Here is a 19778-nt window from a genome sequence, read left to right as displayed (position 1 = left end):
AGTGGGGTCTTAAAGTAGTAAAATCACTCCCCTTTCTCAGCCTTTCCAAACAAAGAGAAAGGTAAACTACAAAGCAGCCTGATGGCATGTTGACTCTCTGCTCAGTGGCCACACAGTCCTGACCTCCTCCCTCATTCCAGGATGAAGTGTTTAGATAGATAAAGAGATGATTGATTGATTGATTGATTGATTGATTGATTGATTGATTGATTGATTATTGATCCCTCTGGGCAATTCATACTGAAGCCAGAGAGCAGAATAAACTAAAAACTACATGACATTTTTCAGTAAACCCAAGCAGAAAAGTTTACATATGATGTTTTATATCGAGGTATTGAGCCTATTTAGTTAAATGATTTAGATTTAATTAATGAAACAGGAACAAATGTTTTACAGCAACAGGCTGCAAGGGCCTAAAGATACAATTTTTTAAAAATTATTGTTTATGTAACAACCTTAGCAGCAACCTCATTTCCCCTCTCAACCATTCATCATCACCAAAATCACCAGCCTGATGAACAGAGACTGGACTGAAAATGAATCATATACAGTACTGTATATGAACAGCGCTGTTCTCCTTTTGGCCACGTGGTGGCGATAGAAACAAATGTTTCTTCTTCGCTGTCTCCTCGTGTTCTACGCACGCGTGCGAAAGACAATCCACATGTCTTTTAACATGGTCCTTTATTTTTCCAACCCGTTTTCACAGAACTAGCCAATCAGCTAAGGCAACCGTTGACTTAAACCAATCGGGACGAAAGGGGCGGGAAATGAGTAACCAATGGTAGAACAGAATATTGCATTTGTCAGAATGCTGGTGGGAAAACGCGCATTGGCGAGCAGCGTGGTTTCTGGTGTGTGCTCTGCTTAAGGCTGGCAACGGAAATGCGGTTTATCATAAAATAAAACATCCACTTTATAGTCTAATTTTCTTATTTATTTATTTCGCGGTTGTTATTTAATTTTCAGTTAAAGAAAATGGGGAAAAGTAAGGTAAGAGCAGCTTTAGGTTTTAGCGCAGCAGCATAGCTGAGTAAAGCTAACTGCTAACGCATTAGCTGAGCTTTTCAAGCTATAAAGTTTACAGGACTTTTTCCTGCAACGTTCCATGTGCTTATTTACAATTGCTTATTTGTACTATAAAGTTAGAAATACTTAAACTGTTCTTTATTGATTTATAGCTGTATGAGAGTGAGCTGGGTTACATTGGGTAATAATGATTACATACATACACCCCAGCTCTTTATATGTAAATATACCACCTGATGCAACATTATCACAATACCTTAGTCTCGATTCGATATAGATTTATTTATACTGATTCAATATTATTTTTGGCCAGATTTCCTTAAATTGCTAAACCGTAGAAAATAACTTGCTTAGGATGCTATGCTGCCTGCAAATGTTTGAATACATATTTTAATATGAATACATAGTTTCTGTTAAGTGTTGTTCTGTCCTTGAGTTGACATCTTTGTTTATGTATTGAATGTTTGTCTGATATTGTTAATATTAAATTTTGTAGACTAAAAACCAGAAGAAGGCACGTGTCACAGCAAATCATTTGTCTGGTGAGACGTATGGAAGCGTACCACACTCCTTCGTCTTTCACCGTGGCCAGATTGGGAAGAGTGTGGAACAGCTGATGATGGACATGCGGCGTGTCATGGAGCCGTACACCGCGCAGTCCTTGAAGGTCTTTACTCCGAATCGTGCATACGTTTAGTTTTATGTTAAATATTCAGTGTCTTAAAATTCTCCCTTCAAAGGGTCAAATACTCAACTGGAAAATTGACATTAGATATGAAGTAACCTGGTGTATTTGACACATCTTAATTTCGACCCTACAAGTTGATCTAAATGAGCTGCTGGACGAATGCCATGTCGTCCTTGCTTAAAAAGACTGGCAAATTAATTTCCTGAACTATGACAAGATGTTCAATTTATTTGGTGTGAGAGAATTTTTTTTCTCTGTTTTTCAGGTCCGAAAAAAAAACGTTTTAAAAGATTTTGTGACTGCAGCAGGACCACTGGGAGTCTCACACTTTCTCATCTTCACCAAAACCGAGACCAGTGTTAATTTGGTATGAACAGACTTATTTAGACAGGGCTTATTTAGACATTTAGACATGTAAAACAGGATTCTAACTTGCCAAGGCATTAAAATGTGATCACTTTATTTAACTATCGCAGTATTGTGGTCACAGTCATGCAGGTCTTGTCAGTTAAAAAAGAAATTCTAATTGTGTTTTAACACTCTTTCATTCTATTTTTGGAGAAATTATAGCTGTACAGATTTCAATTTTCTGTATGATCAGCACAGAATTGGTTATATCTCAACAACTGATCACTGGTCTTTTGCTTTGGTCTTATTTAACAATATTTTGCTCACAATAAAGTAACTTTGGTGCTGAAATGCTTTTGAATGCACATGAAGATATAAACAAAGTCTGAATGTATATTGCGTTTAATGATTGTTAAAACGTTTTGAATCCAATTTCTGATGCATGAATTGCATCTTTTGCAAGCATAACTCTAAAAGTAGACTTAAATTAAAGTGAATGATCCTCTTGCAGAGACTGGCACGACTTCCTAAAGGCCCCACTGTCCATTTCCAGGTTACTAAGGTATGCTGGCTATGTTAATACTTAGGATTTGTTTGTAAATTTAAAGCCCTCAGATACAAATGATGAAATTTTATTATTTTGACTGTTAAGTGATAACTTTAAAGTAAACGCACTGATGTATCTGCTGATAAAGTTCTTATTCATAAACTAAAGTTCCTGTTGCGTATTAACTAATGCATGTGATTTATTTATTTATTTATTTTTCTTCATTTTCAGTATACGCTCATCAAGGATGTCATCTCGTCATTAAAAAGGCACAGGATGCATGAGCAGCAGTTTACTCATCACCCACTGCTGGTGCTGAATAATTTCGGCTTAGAGGGCATGCACATCAAACTGATGGCCACCATGTTACAGAACATGTTCCCCTCTATCAATGTGTACAAGGTATACAATCAGGAGTCCACCAGAAGTTTTTGTTATTAAAAAAAGCATGATGAATGTATAGTCTCCTGAGGTTTGCTGTGATTTGACTTGTACTCTGATATCTCATCTGTCACATTGCTGTTTTTACCCAGATACACTAAAATAAATACTTTTTCTTGTTTACCTAATTAAGGTCAACCTGAACGACATAAAGAGGTGTGTGTTGGTGAACTACGATCCTGCATCTCAGGAAATAGAGTTTCGGCATTAGTAAGTAAAATTATTGAGCGTACCGCTGCCGTGGCTCACGGCATAAAGATATGGTGGTGCACATGATGAGATCTTTACACGTGACTGTTCAGTGATAGTGTTCAAAGTAAACGCACTGAAGCACTCATTTTAATTGTCACTGGGTGTGACACTCACACATGCACAGTTAACACCTCCCCTATTCTCCCTCTGCCCTGTAGTAGTCTAAAGGTGGTTCCTGTAGGCATGAGCAAAGGTGTGAAGAAGCTCTTGCAGGAGAAGTTCCCTAACATGAGCAAACTAGAAGACATCAGTGAGCTGCTTCTAAAGTAAGTCAGATGAAAGGAGGGTGGTTTCAGAGCACTGGGAAGAAATAGAGGGAGGACTACGGGGGGATTCTGTTTATTTGGTTTTATTTTTTTAATTCCATAGAAATTGCTATTCTCTTCTCAGGCAGCAGGGGGCTCAAAATATCCTGTCTGTTTTAGATTGAGATGCTTAAGGATGGCCTTAAAGGGGTCATACAGCACTACATGCACTTTTTTAAGCTGTTTGGACTGAACTGTGTGTTAGGAGAGTGCGTACACAACCACTCTACGATGATAAAGAGCCGCCCAGTGGTTTTCTTTTCATTTATTACAATAACATGCCCCTTCTGAAATCAGGCCAATCGCAAATGCCTGTCACTGTGACGCCACACCACAAGAGGCCGCTCCTACACTAGTTGATTGACACTGTGAGAACACGAGTGAGAAGAAGCTGTCGGCCATTGTTTTTCGCCGCTGGAGCAAAATGGCGCCTAAGCGAGTGTTGTGTACAGTTGTTGGGTGTAATAGCGAACACAGCAGTTGTCATTCACTACCTAGGGTTAGTGACCTAGGGTACCTACCTAGGGTTAGGTATCTGAGCCACTGAGGACGCAGTGGCTGAATTTAGTTTTTGAAGCTAACGTCCCCGCCGATTTACCTAAATGCGTTCATGTTTGCGATAATCATTTTTCACCAGACTGCTTTATAAACGCGGGTCAATATAAAGCAGGTTTTACTAGGAAGCTGCTCCTAAAAATCGGATCTGTACTAACGCTTCGTGTTCCTGCTTCATCTTCACCAGACTCAGTGAGTAATTCCTTTTACTATGACTCTTTGCAGATCGCCTTTTCTAATAATCACGATGAATGCGGAGTGTGAGTTAACTTACACTCTCATAGAACATGGTTATGGCTTCTTCTCTATGTACATCCGTCTCTATATAATCCCTAATCGCCCGTTTATAATAAACAATGGATTAAGGTGATTGTCTAGTTGCGAACTGTGTACGTAGTCGGAAAACTATATTATGCTTACCTTTTTTACGTTAGATGGTTTATAACGATGTCTGTCGAAGATTAAGAAGTCATGTAAACACATCAGTAAACACATCGCGTCCGTATCTCCTTCGGTAAGTTTCTCCGCTTTTTGTTGTTGTTGCTCGCGGCAGCGTAACAGCCCGTTAATTCATGCCCATGCAGTGATGAGAGAGACAAATCGAGTCGATGCATGTCCGTTCTTTTAATTTCTGCGTTGTCAGGCGATATTACAAACTTCCGCGTAGGTTCCGTACTTAAATCAAACCAAAAACTACTGAAGAAAACAGGCTCAGGCTCTATAATCCAGTGTTTTCCAGTTTGGACTGCATTACCCACGAAGCACTGAGTTGTGGTCAATGCTTTGTGGGTAATGCAGTCCAAAGCATTGCCCGCACTGGACTACACTTCCGTGGCTATACCCCACGTGTGTTGTGAAGACACGCCCCACAGAACTGGGGGGGGCGGGCTCAGCAGAGGTCATGAGCATTTAAATTAGCATGTACTGAAACAGGTTGCTGAGAACAGAGCTAGTTTTTACCAGGTAAAAGTAGTGTTTTTTTTTTACACAATCCTTTTGAATTTTTAATTAATGTATAACACAAACTTTTCATTAGGACCCTAAAGATCATTAACATTTAATGAAAAATAGGATGTGTAGGACCTTTAAGAATGGGTTGTGAGATGTTTGGCAAACTTCACACAATTAATCTCATGTAAAATCGAAGTACGGTCCTGTGCGATTATGTAATGACAAAAGGCTGTGGGAATTTACACAGTTGGAGAATTTATATTGAATTTTCTAAAAAAAAAATTTGTTTCATTTATTTGTTTTTTTCTCAGGCATAAATATTGGCAAATGTCCTCTTAAGATAATTTTTTCAATTATTTGTTGTTAGTCTAGAAAAATGTTTGAATAAAAAGTGGTACATTTAATAGTTTAAATCAACATTGTAATATGTGTGAATCATAGTACAAATAAAATTAAAATTATGTGACCCTATGTTACACATCATATGTATTTCAAGCTAAAATTACTGTGGTCACTTTTGGTCACCTACAGCTGTTTACATATTGGTTTGTGGGTTACAGGGGTAATCCTGTAAGAACTGACCGCAAGGCTGTATGAACGCTGCATCTATAGAAAGTTGCTGAGTGCCTTCAAGTACTTATTTTTATGCTTAGAGATATTGAGGAGAAATTTCCAGTAGAATCGAGTGATGTTAGTCACCAAATCATATTTGATATATATAGTTATAATCATTTTAGAACTGCAATAAAGACAAAAAATAAACTCTCCTCACTGACTATTCATCTTCATTACCAATGTTAAATAAAAAAAAAAAGCTCTAACTAGGTCGGTCGGTTAGAAGACTCTAGTTGGACTGATAAGACTGTTGGTATGGTTACAGCCTTGTAATTGTATCGCCGCCAAACCTTGTGTTCCAGCCAGGGCTTTTTTTGTGACGGAAAGAAACAAGAGAAAACTCTCCATGTGGTGTTGGTGGTTGTTTTTCTGGGCTAGAAATTTGCTTTTGCTCAAGTTGGACAAGCTGTACACCTTTGCCATTTTCCATCCAGCTTTGCCATCCCGCCAAGCAAATGTAGTTTTAAAGAGAATAAAGATGGTAGGAGGGCTTTTGTTGTTGTTGCAATTCACTTTACAGGTAGCACAGGGATGTAAAGACAACTGCTTAATAAACCATAAAAAGCATGAAATTTTGTTTGTTCTTTTTGCTGTAGATTAAGGATTCAATTGTATCATCTGAATTTCTCTCAGATTTTCTCATTTGATTTCAAATGTAAACAGGCTAATGGGTTACATGCAATGTGGTGCAAATGATGACAATTTTGAATTTCACTGACTGCTTGGTGATTTTTCAAAGTAAACGCTCTGATGCTTTAGAAATATTAAATCTAAAAATGGCCTTCCTTTAATACATGTCCATTAAGAGTCTGTTTTGTTTGTTTTTGTTTTACCCTGTAAGGGGTGTAAACCTTTCAGAGAGCGAAGCAGAGCTGGATGGCGAGCACAACGTCACCGAGCTGCCTCAGGTGTACTCGGGTCGCGGGAACATGAGGTCACAGCAGAGTGCCGTCCGACTTACCGAGGTGAGGGAGGGGAGCATTTATTAAGCTTTTTGTAGTCATTGTTTTCTGTAACCTATGAGAGTAATTATTTATTTATTCGATTTGTAGATTGGCCCCAGAATGACCCTGCAGCTGGTGAAGATTGTAGAAGGCATGGGAGAGGGGAACGTGCTTTATCATTCTATTGGTGAGTGTCCTTTTAATGCAGTTATAGGAGTACATTTAGTCTGTGGTGCTTAAGTACTGAGTATATTTTTTGCTTTTTATAGTAACGAAGAGCGAAAAGGAGATTCAGGAGATCCTGAAGAGGAAGGAGGCCCGACTGAAGGAGAAAGCAGAACGCAGGACTAAACAGGAGCAGAACATAGCCCAGAAGAAAGAGAAGCGAGATGAGAACAAGTAAAAGTTTGCCACAAATAAATGATTGTCTAGGACCTGATACAATATCCTAGGGTTCATGTTCAGCAAACATGTTCATCTCACAGACATAGTGTGTGTATACTCTAGTGGGCAGTTTCTCATGCAACCATTTTAATTTTAATCAGCTGATTTATACGTAAACTGATTTACACTTAAATTACACACCAACTGATTTTACAATTTCTAACTGCAGTCAAATAGTCAGCATTACTTTAACATGCAACACCACAGTTTCTCGCATCACAAAATCAAGATTGTGCAAGTGTGCATGCCATTTCCTCAACAAACCCAGTCCATATATGCTGAACCATCAACAATGTCTGTTTCTAAGTGCAGTTATACATTAGCTTAGCAGAAGTAGTTTTCTGAGAAATTAATTTTATTTGAAACAAAACTGTAAGGGAAGTAGGATTGCAATCATATCTTTAATGCATTGCTTACACAGTTACCAGATGCAACCGTACTTTTGAAATATTTTTTTCCTTCTGTTGTGTGGTTGCTGCTTTAAACTTAATATCTTAGGACACACCGAAAGAGGGAGAGAGATGTGTATATTAACCATTGTAGCATTGTAATTCCTCACTCACTCACTCACTCACTCACTCATTATACCCCTTTATCATGTGTAGAAGGGTCATGGGGTCCTGGAGCCTATCCCAGGGGCACAAGGCAGGATGGTACATCCTGCATGGGGTGCAAATCCATCCAACCCGCAAAAAAACCCATCAAGCACAGACACAAGCACCTGATTACATGTTTATTTTGGTGTGTGTGCGCACAGAAAAAGGAGCCTGGAGGGCATGAAAAGAAAACAACATCAGGATGGTGAAGTGTCTGATGACAGTGAGGTGGAGGATCCTGGGATGCAGGGGGACCAGCCTGAGGCAGAGGAGTCTGAAGACGAGGCAGAGTATTACAGACAGGCCGTCGGAGAGGAACCTGATGAAGGTATAAGCATTCGTACCCATGTTGGTTAGCCTTTTCAGAATACTTTCAATAGTCACTATGTCCACAAAACCATAGCTACTTTCGGTACCCGCATTTGTTTCCCATAACTGCACATACTCTCACTCTTTGCATGCATTTATATTTTATTACATTTTTAATAATTCTTACCTGAGGAGTGGAGCAGTGAGTAGCTATTAAGTACTAATGCTATATATATTATTACTATACTATTGTATTACTTACTATGGGAAATATACATAAGTGTTTAATTTAATTAGACATACAGTTGCTTACTATGCCAGAGTAAGCTTTCCTATATGGCAAGGGCTGGAGTGGGTGAAGAATTTTATTTCAAACAACCTCAGTATTGGACACTGGTGCTCTCTATGCAGATGTATCATATACAGTGGGGCCTCAGTTCATGAACGCATTTCGTTCCTAACTTCTGTTCATGACCCCATTTACTTGTAGACCGATTCAGTTTTTTACATATGAATATATGTAAATAAAATCAATTCCTCCCCCATTAATATGAACTATATTAGCAGAGAACGAGCACTTAATTTTTATATGTAGTGGTTTGATCACGTGCCTTTCTTAGGCTAAGAGGCTTGCTGAAGTGAAGAAACGGAGGAGAGAAAGATGGATGGGGGGGAGATTAATGTTTGGAAGGAGATTTACCTTCCGTAATAACAGCGGGTAACTCTCTTTCAGGGGTTTCTTGTCCTCTGGGTTGTACGTGGCAGCCATTTTTACAAAAAAAATCTATCCAGAGGGAATTTTTTGTTTGGATGGTGCTTCTTGTCAAAGGTTTAGATGTTGCTCCACTTTGCACAAAATTCTTTTATGTTAGTGAGCAAAACTGATGCTCGGTGACGCATTCATGCCTTCAGCTGATGACGGCACCTCGTGATGGCAGTTTCTGGGTCGTGTTCTGAGAAGGAGTACATGAACATAAAGTGGGGCAAAAAAGTATTTAGTCAGCCACCAATTGTGCAAGTTCTCCCACTTAAAAAGATGAGAGAGGCCTATAATTTTCATTATGGGTATACCTCACCTATAAGAGACAAAATAAGAAATATAATCCAGAAAATCACATTGTAGGTTTTTTGAAGAGTTTATTTGCAAATTATGGTGGCAAAGTATTTGGTCAATAACAAAATTTCATTTCAATACTTTGTTATATACCCTTGGCAATGACGGAGGTTAAACGTTTTCTGCAAGTCTCCACAAGGTTTTCACACACTGTTGCTGGTATTTTGGCCCATTCCCACATGCAGATCTCCTCCAGAGCAGTGATGTTTTGGGTCTGTCACTGGGCAACGCAGACTTTCAACTCTCTCCAAAGTTTATGAACTGAGGTTCTGCTGTACTTGTTTATTTAGGCGCTTTAACCTGATTCTCTTTTTATCAATTTTCAGACATGTTTCCCACCGCAAAGAGGAAGCATGGCCCAGGCAAGTCCCCCATGCCCTTTAAGAAGAGGAAACTGTCCATGTCAAAAGCTGCTGGTGAAGGAAAATCAAGATCCAGACCTATGGGCAAGCCTTCATTTGGTGCTAAAAACTTTGCTGGTAAAAGGTTTGGCGGGAAGAACGCAGGTAAAATCACATCAGGAAACAAAGGATTTAAAGCGGCAAAAACGGGGGTCACTGGTCGGTTTGGGAAAAGTAAAGGAGGAAAGAGTTTTGGAGGAAACAAAAGGAGAAGGTTTGGGGAAAAGACAAGTAGGGCACAAAGTTCAAAGGGGAAAGGACAACGACCAAAAACCAGCTCTGCATTTAAAGGGGGCCCAAGGGGTGGACAAACCAAAAAGGACTTCAAGAAGAAGAAAGAGAAAAGATAAGATATGAGCCAGGATCTACGTTGCAGTGACTGGACAAGCAGCATGCAGCCCAGTGGTGGGAGTGATCTGCTTTAACAGCTGTAAAAAGACTGATCTGTCTGAGAAATGTTCATACAAATGTTTATTGCATTTACAGTGAGAAATAAGTCATTCATTAAATTTGTGATTCTTATGAAATTGGTTGGTGTGATGTAATGACAAATTGGTGCGACAGGAAAAGGGTTGTGAAACGAAATGAAACTTGCATCAGTTAGATGTGGACAAGTTACAAGAAAATATTTAGTTTTTAAAGATTGGTTGTTTGTCCAGAATGCAGGTAGGTAAACAAATTCTACTAGTCATTTAAGTATTTAAATGTAATACTCCAGTTTATGTTGAACTGTTATTGAGGAGAAGATTTTCAGATCAAGTGCACTTTATAAATGCTTTTTGGATATTATTTTATCTTGAATTTTTAGAAGATTTTTTTAGATTTTTTTATTTTTTTTAACTTGTTTTTAGGAATTAATGTTTGTTGGTATATATTGAAAGGATGTTTACTGGTGTATTAATATTGAAGAAATCTTGCTTCAATATCACAATGTGCAAAGATCTATATAATTCATGAGTTTGTTAGTTTTACACTAATGTGTATATGATTTTGGAATATGTTAACAGCTGTGCTCCAGGATTATAAATACATTTAAGTAGTGACATTTAAAAAAAAAACAATTAACACAGGGAATTAGAAATACTAGAAATTAAGGGGGGTAAACCCAAATACCCAAGAAATAGAGAAATTGTCTTTAGTTGTTTATAGATTGCCAGTCACTCGGCTGCTCAGATAAATTGGGCAATAACTTCCTCCAAATGCCTCTGCAGTGCAGAACAGGGTGTGAATAAGAGCTTTGAGGTAACGAGGCGTTTGTAGCTTTGTAGACAAGCATCAGTGTTTTGAATTTGCTGCCATTAACTAAAGGAAGTTATGGAGTGAAGACTGAAGGAGTGATGAGTGTTGTCCAGGGAGGTCATACAGCAGTTCAGTTTTACTGAGATTAAATTTCACTTAATGAGCTGCTATCCAGGTTGAGGCATCTGCCAGACATTTTGAGATCCAGGTGGAACTTCAGTGTCTTAGGGGAGGAAAGGAGACAATTAGTTTAATGTCATAATAGTACGAAAAGCCATTCGGTGATCTGACCTCAACAAGAGATTGGGTATAGAGGGAGAACAGAAGTGGACCAAGTATTGAACCTTGTGGGTCACTGGTGGAAAGTCTGCATAAAGAAAATGCAGATCCCCACCTTGTGACCTCATACAAACGATGAGAGGTTTGTAAAAGGCAAACCATTGTCAAATAAGAGGTTCAGAAAGTTGAGAACATCCGACCGTTTATCTGATCTACTGTAGCAGCATACACCTTCTCGGTCAATTTGCCACTTTGAATCCAGATTGGCGTCATTGAGGTTTTTCAGCAGAAGATAAAGAAATACTTAGAGAAGAGAATTCTTGATTCTACAAGCATAAATGCTTGCTTTAATCATCTATATATCTATATGAATGCTATTCATGTCTGCTGTCAGTGGTTTTAATGTTGAGGTTAACCTGTGCTTTCTATATGTAGCAGCTCTCACTGGAGGAAGAGGTGAATAATTCTGTTGCTTTGTTTTCTTAACTGCTACAGTGTGTGCCACAGCTGTGAACTGTGCATAAAAGCAAATGATGGATACTAGTTAAGTAATAATAATTAGAAGAACTTAGTAGATTTTATCTCATAGATTTTGTTTATCTTTCAAATTAACCACATCTTTTCAGAAAGTCTAAAAATCCCTAAATGTATGCTGGATTTCCATGAAAAGGTATTTAGGGTTTGGACAACTTTTTTCACTTAATAAATGAAATCATGAAGTAAAAATTACATCAATCATTTACGTGTGACAAAAATCAGTAAGAGGTAAACTCACTGCACTGCATTTGCCCATATTTACTACAATTTTGAGATGAAGATAAGATGCTTGTTGCTGAAAATTGCAAAATGAGGCAGATTTGTAGTCCAGCCTTTTAAATTGCTTATTAAATTGGATTGTTTTTTAATCCAAAAACATTTTATATACACTGATCAGCCATAACATAAAACCACTAGACTAATATTGTCTAGGTCCCCTATTGTATCACCAAAACAGCGCTGACTTCTCAAGGCATGAACTTCACAAGTTGTACATGGCACCAAGGTGTCATGCTCCTCAAACCACCAATTTTTGGTGTGTAGCAGTGTGCATTATTCTGCTGAGAGGTCACTCATTAGGGAATACTGTTGCCATGAAGAGGTCTGACTTGGTTAGCAGCAACAATTAGGTAGGTAGTACGTGTCAAAGTAACATCCACATGAATGGCGAAACTCAAGGTTTCCCACACAGGAGGCTGGAATCAATATAACAGATGGTGTCTATAAGTTAATATGGAGTCCAGTTCGTTATTGGAGGCTCAGTTAGACTATAGGAAACTCCAGTCTTTAACTCTTAGGCGACTTCAGACGTCAGGGAACATCTGTCAGCATACGTCGAGGCCACGACCGTTTTCATGGTAAATTGGAACCGTCCCTAGTCACCAAATGCATCCCAAGCGGACAACATGGGGCATCCCAAGCGGACAACATGGGGCATCCAAGCGACATAGTCTCTAAACAGAAGCGCGAAACCAGGACAAGTCAGACAGGTCCAGAGAACACAGGGGGTCTGGATCACTGGCAGCTCAGAAGCAACATGTGTACTGTAGCTCTACAGAGAGAGAAGAGAAGAGACAGGAGAAAGCTTTAGAGAAGGAGAGATAACAGTTACAGTAGATCTAGTCAAAGTCATATAATGTATAAGGTAAATTTATATTTAATGCGGAGTGCAAGCAGCGACTCCAGAACTAACTATGACAGCAAAACTAAAAGGGAGAGACAGAGGGAAACAAATCTTTAGCAGGCTTTGAAAGCAGAAAGTTTCATGACTAAGGTATACAGCCTAAGCGGTGACTAATTCTGCTACATATTTTTCAGTACATTGTAATTTTTCCATTGTCATTTTGTGTGCAACAGCTGCAAACTATGAGTAAAAGCAGATGTTGGATACTAGTTTAGTCAAAGTAGCAATACTAAGATGTAGTAGTTTAGGAATGTAAAAATGGCATTAGACATGGATGACTCTTCCTGCATGTTTCTCCTAATTAAGAGGTCAGAGATTCTTTAATGAAGACCACAGGCAGTTGAATGGGGACTTTCTAAAATGAAGTAAAACTTAAGTTTTTAGCCGGCAGTGAATCAACTTGGTGTGATAACACCCACTGTTCTTGAGATTAGGACTAAAGCACTTACTGGAGATGAATAAGTCAATAAACTGATGGACTGTGTTTTGAAAGAATGGTGTTTTGTCCCTATAGTTCCAGGGACCTTAGAATCCATGGAACAGCACATTAAACCTATTCTGGATTCTTCTGATTACCCCAGTATGTGAACGGTAACTATGCAAACAAAGCCATCAAAGAATCACAAAGGGGAAGCAGTCTGGGGAAGAAAGAAAAAAACTCCAAAGTGCTGAAAGTCTGCTGAGAAGAAGTTTGGAGAGAAGAGAAATGAGGGAAAAGCAGACCAGAATATAAAGAAGATGTATAAGAAGGTTAAAGGAGCAGTGTATACTGTGATGACATTCACACAGTAGGGGTTGTACTAGTACAAACAGGAAATGAAAACTCAATTTTAAAAAAGTGATCGGAGTACATTTAGTCACTCAATGCACACATAGAAGACTCAGACATCTGTACAGGATCTGTGAACAGACTACCGGTGAGTGAGCTGTTTACTTTAGGATATTTATTTTATTTTGTTGGTGAAAGCACTGTGTAAAAAAAATGCTAAATGCCTAATATTAAAATGCCATTGTATTTACAAGAGATTTAGGTAACCTAACTTAACAATTTAAGATTACATTATTCACTGGGTCACATATTTTGTTAGGAGTTTATTAATTGTTAAAGACTAGCTTTAAAAGAACTTTCCTTACGAGAATGATTGTTAAACATTTTAAAGGACTTTGACAGTCCTTTTGTTTGACAGGATTGTTCAGGTCAGCTTGGGCGTGATTTGAAATTAAACAGATGTGACATTCAAATTGCAGAACAGAAGTAATCCCTGGTGTGTTCAGGTTGATTTTGCTGGAAAATCCGATCTGGTGGGTTGTTGCTAATTAGGGCACGGAGGAAATTAGAACAGAGAATAGAAAGATGTAAATATTATATTTTGGTTATGATCATTTAAACTTGTCTGTGTGAATAATGTTATTTTAATAATTTAGGTCACAAATTATGGTTAGTTATCTTAATCATCTCATCTTGCTGTTATCAGTTTTTGGTCCAATAGCCCAGGTAAAAAAAAATTTTTTTGTTGGGGTTAGGTCTTTATCTATACATGTTCATTTAGAGGTAGGGAGTATATTGAAACAGAGGAAAAAATCTGTTGTACTGATATATCCATAACCCTATATGGTTATCGGTTTTCAAGATGGATTACTTTAAATAGTTTTGCTGTCTGCGTTCTTTTCTCTCACCGGTATAGTTTGCTACTAAACTCACAGGAAGTCTTTGTGGTATTGCTAAGCTTTTCTACATACCACTTCCTTCACATAAATTTCATCTAAGTTTAACTAAGGTTGACAATTGTACGTCGCTTCATAAAGTACAGGCTATCAAATTAAAAATAAAATTTTATCTTAATATTTAGTGTTATTCATGTGGTATATAATAATTATAATAATAATAATTATTATTATTATAACATATAATAATAAAGACTATGCTATTGTTACCCAACAAAGTTTTTTCTTCACTATTTCACAGATGATGTGTGAATGAATTCATTATTCATTCTTTCATCTCATGATTATCTAGACACATTTTTGCCATACACACACACTTCCAAATATTTTCCTTTAAAAAAAATAATTCTTTCATTTATGTGAAGCTGCTTCGAGACAATGACCATTGTTAAAAGGGCTATATAAATAAAATAGAAATGAATGACAGATACTAGTTTAGTCAAAGTAATAATAATAAGATGTAGTAGTTAAGGAATTAAAAAATGTCATTAGCGACTGGATGCTCTCTCCTTAACTTTCTCCTAATTAAGTAGCCAGAGATTGTTTAATGAAGACCACAGGAAGCTGAAGGGGGGCTTTGCAAAATAAAGTAAAAATTAGTTACATGAATTAGTTACAATGAATCAACTTGGTGTGATAACACCCACTGGTCTTGAGATTAGAGTAAAGAGTAAAGTACTTACCGAAGATAAATAAATCAATAAACTGTGGGTTTGTGTGTGATTGTGTTTGAAAGAATGGTGGTTTATCCCTATATTTCCATAGACTATTTCCATCTATACATGTTCATTTAGAGGTAGAGAGGTAGTATATCGAAACATGGGAAAATCTGTTGTACTGATAAACATTTAACCGTATATGATTATTGTTTTTTATGATGGATTACTTTAAATTGTTTGCCCTCTGCGTACTTAGTAATAAAGCAATGTATGGATTGCTACTAGACTCACAAGAAGCCTTTGTGGTATGGCTAAGCTATATAATAATAATAATAATAATAATAATAATAATAAAGAGTTTTGGGTGATGCTGTAAGATGTTATTATTACCCTTCAAGTTTTTTTTTTTTTTTACTATTTAGCAGATTACAGATACTAGTTTAGTCGGTATTATTAATAATAATGTAGACTTTGGGGCATGCTCTTAGAAGTCTTTGTTACCCATCAAAGTTTTTATCTTCACTATTTTCTTTTTTTTTTTTTTTTCATTTTAAACCACAAAAAAATAAATTCCTGATTTATCAAAGAACATCTACATCTTTTGTAGCAGTACATTTAAAACATTTCTGTTACCTCCCATAGAAAGGAAATTAACCTCTCCCTTTATATGTTTTTCAGGTGTCTTGGTGAAATTGAAGGTAAGGATGAACAGCAGCAGATGTAACAATACATTTTCAAAGGAATTGTTACCTCCCATTTATGGTGTGGAGATGTGTGTGGCACTGATGGGGAACATACTGGCACTGTGGCTGCTTGTGACTAAGGAGAGGAAAAACTGGCACACAGGAGTGGTGTTCTCGTGCAACCTGGTCATCAGTGACATTTTTTATGCCCTAACTCTACCACTTCTTATCCACGCCTATGCAAGAGAACGAAAATGGGTATTTGGAGTTGCGGTCTGCAAAATAGAGCGGTTCCTTTTCATATGCAACCTCTATGCCAGCATTTACTTCATCATGTGCATCAGTGTTAATAGATACCTGGCCATCGTTCATCCCTACTTTACACGCAGACATATTCGCCCAAAACATGCCAAGATCACCAGTTTGCTGGTGTGGATCGTGGTGGCAGGCCTGGCATCTCCAATCCTCTACTACTCAGGTATAGAAAAAGGCAAAGACAAATGTTCCTTATTTGCAGACAGAGAACATAAGAACAAAAGGTTTTCGTACATGGTATTTATTGCTATTTTAGGCTGTTTTATCCCATTTTTGGCTACGTTTGCATCCTATTTTGGTGTTTTGTGGGTGGTCTGTAAAAATGCAAATATCACCTCATTGGAGAAGAAAAAAGTAGCTCTGATTGTGGGTGTGGTCTGCGTTCTGTACACCGTGTCTTTTGTCCCCTATAACATCCTGCAAATACTGAACTTTAACGGTCAAAAGAATTGTTACATAAATAATATGTTTCAAGTGTCAAAGGCATTAGCCTGTCTGAACATGTGCCTCCATCCCATCCTGTATATGGCTGTATTTGACAGTATCAGGGCGTTGTGCTGTAGAAGGTGCTCAAATAGATCAAATGTACAAAGCACAGTTTCAGAACAACTATAAAATAATTTTACATTGAAATACAACCACTGTATTTGCAAAATGTTTTATTTCATAAACATTTGTGTTGATTTGTTGATGTGTGGACTCAATACTGTGTTAATAGTTTCATCTATGGTCAAATCTTACCAGAGACAACCAGGTTTTGAGGTAAAATCTTCCCGTAGTTAGTAGAATATTTAATACACACAATGATCGCAAGCAGTAAAACATTATTGTACTATATATATTATTGTGTAATATATTATTGTACTATTATGCACTATAAGAATTAAGTTATTGGATTGTCCTTGTATGCAGTTGCTACTGCCCCCAAATATGCTGATGGACAGAAACATATTTTGGTCTCATCTGAACTGATTTTAATTGTAGACGATGTTTGATTTTAGACTCTTATAAATATAATCTTTTGTGCAATTTTTCAAAATGGTGTATTGTTAAACTTTGACAGTTCCTAAAATAAAACGACTTGTGTTCTTTAGTTGTGTTAGCTTCAAATCATTTTACTTTTATAATGATTTTGTTTTAGATTTAACCCTTTTGTGCCACAAAATAAATTTACAGCAAATTCTTAAACTCATGGCACAGTATAATCCCTTTTAAATAGTTATTTTAAAGAAGGTTAAAGAAAATCAGATCATGTTTAGTCCATACCAAGCCACACTGTATTATCAGTTCCATTAATTTTAAACACTGTCTAAGTAGGTAAATGATTACGGTGATTTGGAGTCAATAAGATTTCACTAGCCTTTTGTGTGAGGAGGTTATGAGAGAACCCCCATTTTTTATGGTAGTTATAATTTTAGAAACACTGAGCTACAGTATGTGAGCTGTGTGTCACCTTTAGCATGTGTGAAAAGATATGCTCTAGTTTCTAGTTTATGACCATGGTGGTGACAATAAAATACATGGAGTCCTGTCTGGCCCACATAAAGCTGTCTTTCAAAAAAGAAAAAAAAAACCTCAGTGTCACTGTTTTTGTAAAAATACACATTTTTGGTTTTGCTGTGATCAAAAACTTAACTGAATTTTATGGGCCTAGACCACATGGTGAGACACAAACTATGACAAGTTTCAGAGTCGTCTAAACATTCCTCCTCTAAGCCTACAGTATAACAACATTTAACTGCCTGCTGCCATCTGCTGCCATCTGCTGCACAAGGCAAAACATACAAAATAAATAATAAACTGCACTATAGCGTACATATTTTATACAAATTTACATGAATTATGTTCTCCAACATTATATAATTTTAAAATAATTTCAACAAATTAATTCTACCCTTATCTTAAAGAAAATAAGCTAAGTGAGAGCAATTGTTGCTGGGATAAAACATGAACCAGCATTTAAACTAAAGTGACTGTACTGAACAGGGACACACCCTGGTGTTGGCAATGTTACCAAACACTGTTATCTGATGAATATTGATGTGTTTAGTGAACACTGTCTAAATTGGTGGAATGGTCTCATCTGTACATCCCACACAGGTAAACTGATGTGAGTAAGAGAAGTTTGTTTGTAAATAATTCAGGTGAGTAGGTCAGTGCTTTATCAAATTATGCTTTTCTAGGGTCAATGAGCTCCAAATGTTTTATTTTTATTTTTATTTTTGAAAAATTCAGTAGAAAGGTTTTGTATAATTAGTACACATATAGTTAATCCAGAATATCTGCCAACATTTGCCTTCTGGTTAGTGATCGTTTAATAATGCATTCTGGCTCTCAAACTTCTGTGTGGTTGACAGTGAATTGTAGATGTTGATTGTTTTTTTTGTTTTTTTTTTTCACATTGCTTAGTTTAGATTTGAAGTAGCTTATATTAATGTGGGATTTCATGTGTCTCCATTTCTTTTGGTCTGTGCATAATGAATGTTGTTTTCTGAGTATTCTGGTAATATAAACATGAAATATTTATTTAATTCTCGGTTCCTATAATAAATAACGTGATTATAAATTATAGAAAAAATAATTCCTGATGATTTTTTACAAAAATCAATACTAATATTGATGCAAAAGAAAGTATATTGACTGCAAAATATACTTTCTAATAATTACTATTAAAACTGCATATTGTTTTTTAGGTGTCTTACATATAACTCTAAACATTTATACAACAGTTCAAACATTTATACATGTATTTAAAAATATATATATATATTATATATATATATATATATATATATATATATATATATATATATATATATATATATATATATATATATATATACAAACTCCCAAATTGCAAATGAGGCAGAAGACACTGCATATGCATACAATGCTTTCATAAGAATTAATCTGCTTTCTAATGCAAATGTGCAAATACTATTTGATAAAGAAGCCTCAAACAAAGCAGGTAGTCAAAGAACACATGACCTCAGGGAACTGTTCTAAAGGTCTGCATTGTTAAGAGCCGGCAGTTACAACATTTATAAAAATAAAAAAAAGGCTTCAAATAATAAGCTGAAAGGTAAGGATTAAACAACCAACACAATGTTGATAGTATTTGTACATAATTACACTCTTTGTGAATCTTTTAGTGTTTCTTGAAGTATATTAGAGACTCTGTAGTCTTTAATCCTGCATGCCAGATAATTATATAAACTTGCTTCATGTTCAGTTTATATTTCAGTTGCTATGAAGTAAATGTAAGTGCATGTCTGGTCTAAATCCAGTCTATGTCCAATAGTATTGCTGTGCTGGAGACATTATTATTTTTCATTTGTTTTACTGACATGCACAAATGACCTTATTCTGAAAGAAGACATCCCCAAAGCACAATGCTGCCTCACTATGTTTTACTGAGTTTTCACTGATAATTGAGTTATGGTCGGTGTTCAGCTTACACCATGCTCAGCCTTTTAAAGGGCCAAATACAGTATCTCAGTAAAGCTCTTATCACATAACAGGAGCATCAATACTGTGCTTGTGTTTAGACTTTCTTTAGTAAGTTTCTTCCTTCTAGCCAGGCTCCCACAAAATTCATACATATGTTATGTTACATTTA

General features: G+C 36.7%; 1 protein-coding gene across 1 annotated transcript; it reads left to right on the top strand.

Moving 5' to 3' along the window:
* Positions 1-803: 803 nt before the first annotated feature.
* On the top strand, positions 804-17252 carry ppan (peter pan homolog). The gene is made up of 13 exons (XM_053491922.1): positions 804-993; positions 1526-1696; positions 1983-2084; positions 2577-2627; positions 2844-3014; positions 3187-3263; positions 3464-3571; positions 6573-6696; positions 6784-6862; positions 6945-7074; positions 7877-8043; positions 9465-9887; positions 15840-17252. The coding sequence occupies exons 1-13, from the start codon at positions 979-981 to the stop codon at positions 16772-16774; spliced, it is 2553 nt and encodes an 850-aa protein (XP_053347897.1). The 5' UTR covers positions 804-978; the 3' UTR covers positions 16775-17252.
* The last annotated feature ends 2526 nt before the right edge of the window (positions 17253-19778 follow it).

Source organism: Clarias gariepinus, chromosome 3 (assembly GCF_024256425.1).
Source record: "Clarias gariepinus isolate MV-2021 ecotype Netherlands chromosome 3, CGAR_prim_01v2, whole genome shotgun sequence".
NCBI lineage: Eukaryota > Metazoa > Chordata > Actinopteri > Siluriformes > Clariidae > Clarias > Clarias gariepinus.
This window is presented reverse-complemented; position numbering and strand designations above follow the sequence as displayed.

Excerpts from the sequence above, each read along its gene's own strand:
- ppan (XM_053491922.1), top strand. Across the intron at positions 2,628-2,843 it reads TCCATTTCCAGGTTACTAAG|TATACGCTCATCAAGGATGT; the intron begins GTATGCTGGCTA and ends CTTCATTTTCAG. Across the intron at positions 7,075-7,876 it reads GAGAAGCGAGATGAGAACAA|AAAAAGGAGCCTGGAGGGCA; the intron begins GTAAAAGTTTGC and ends GTGTGCGCACAG.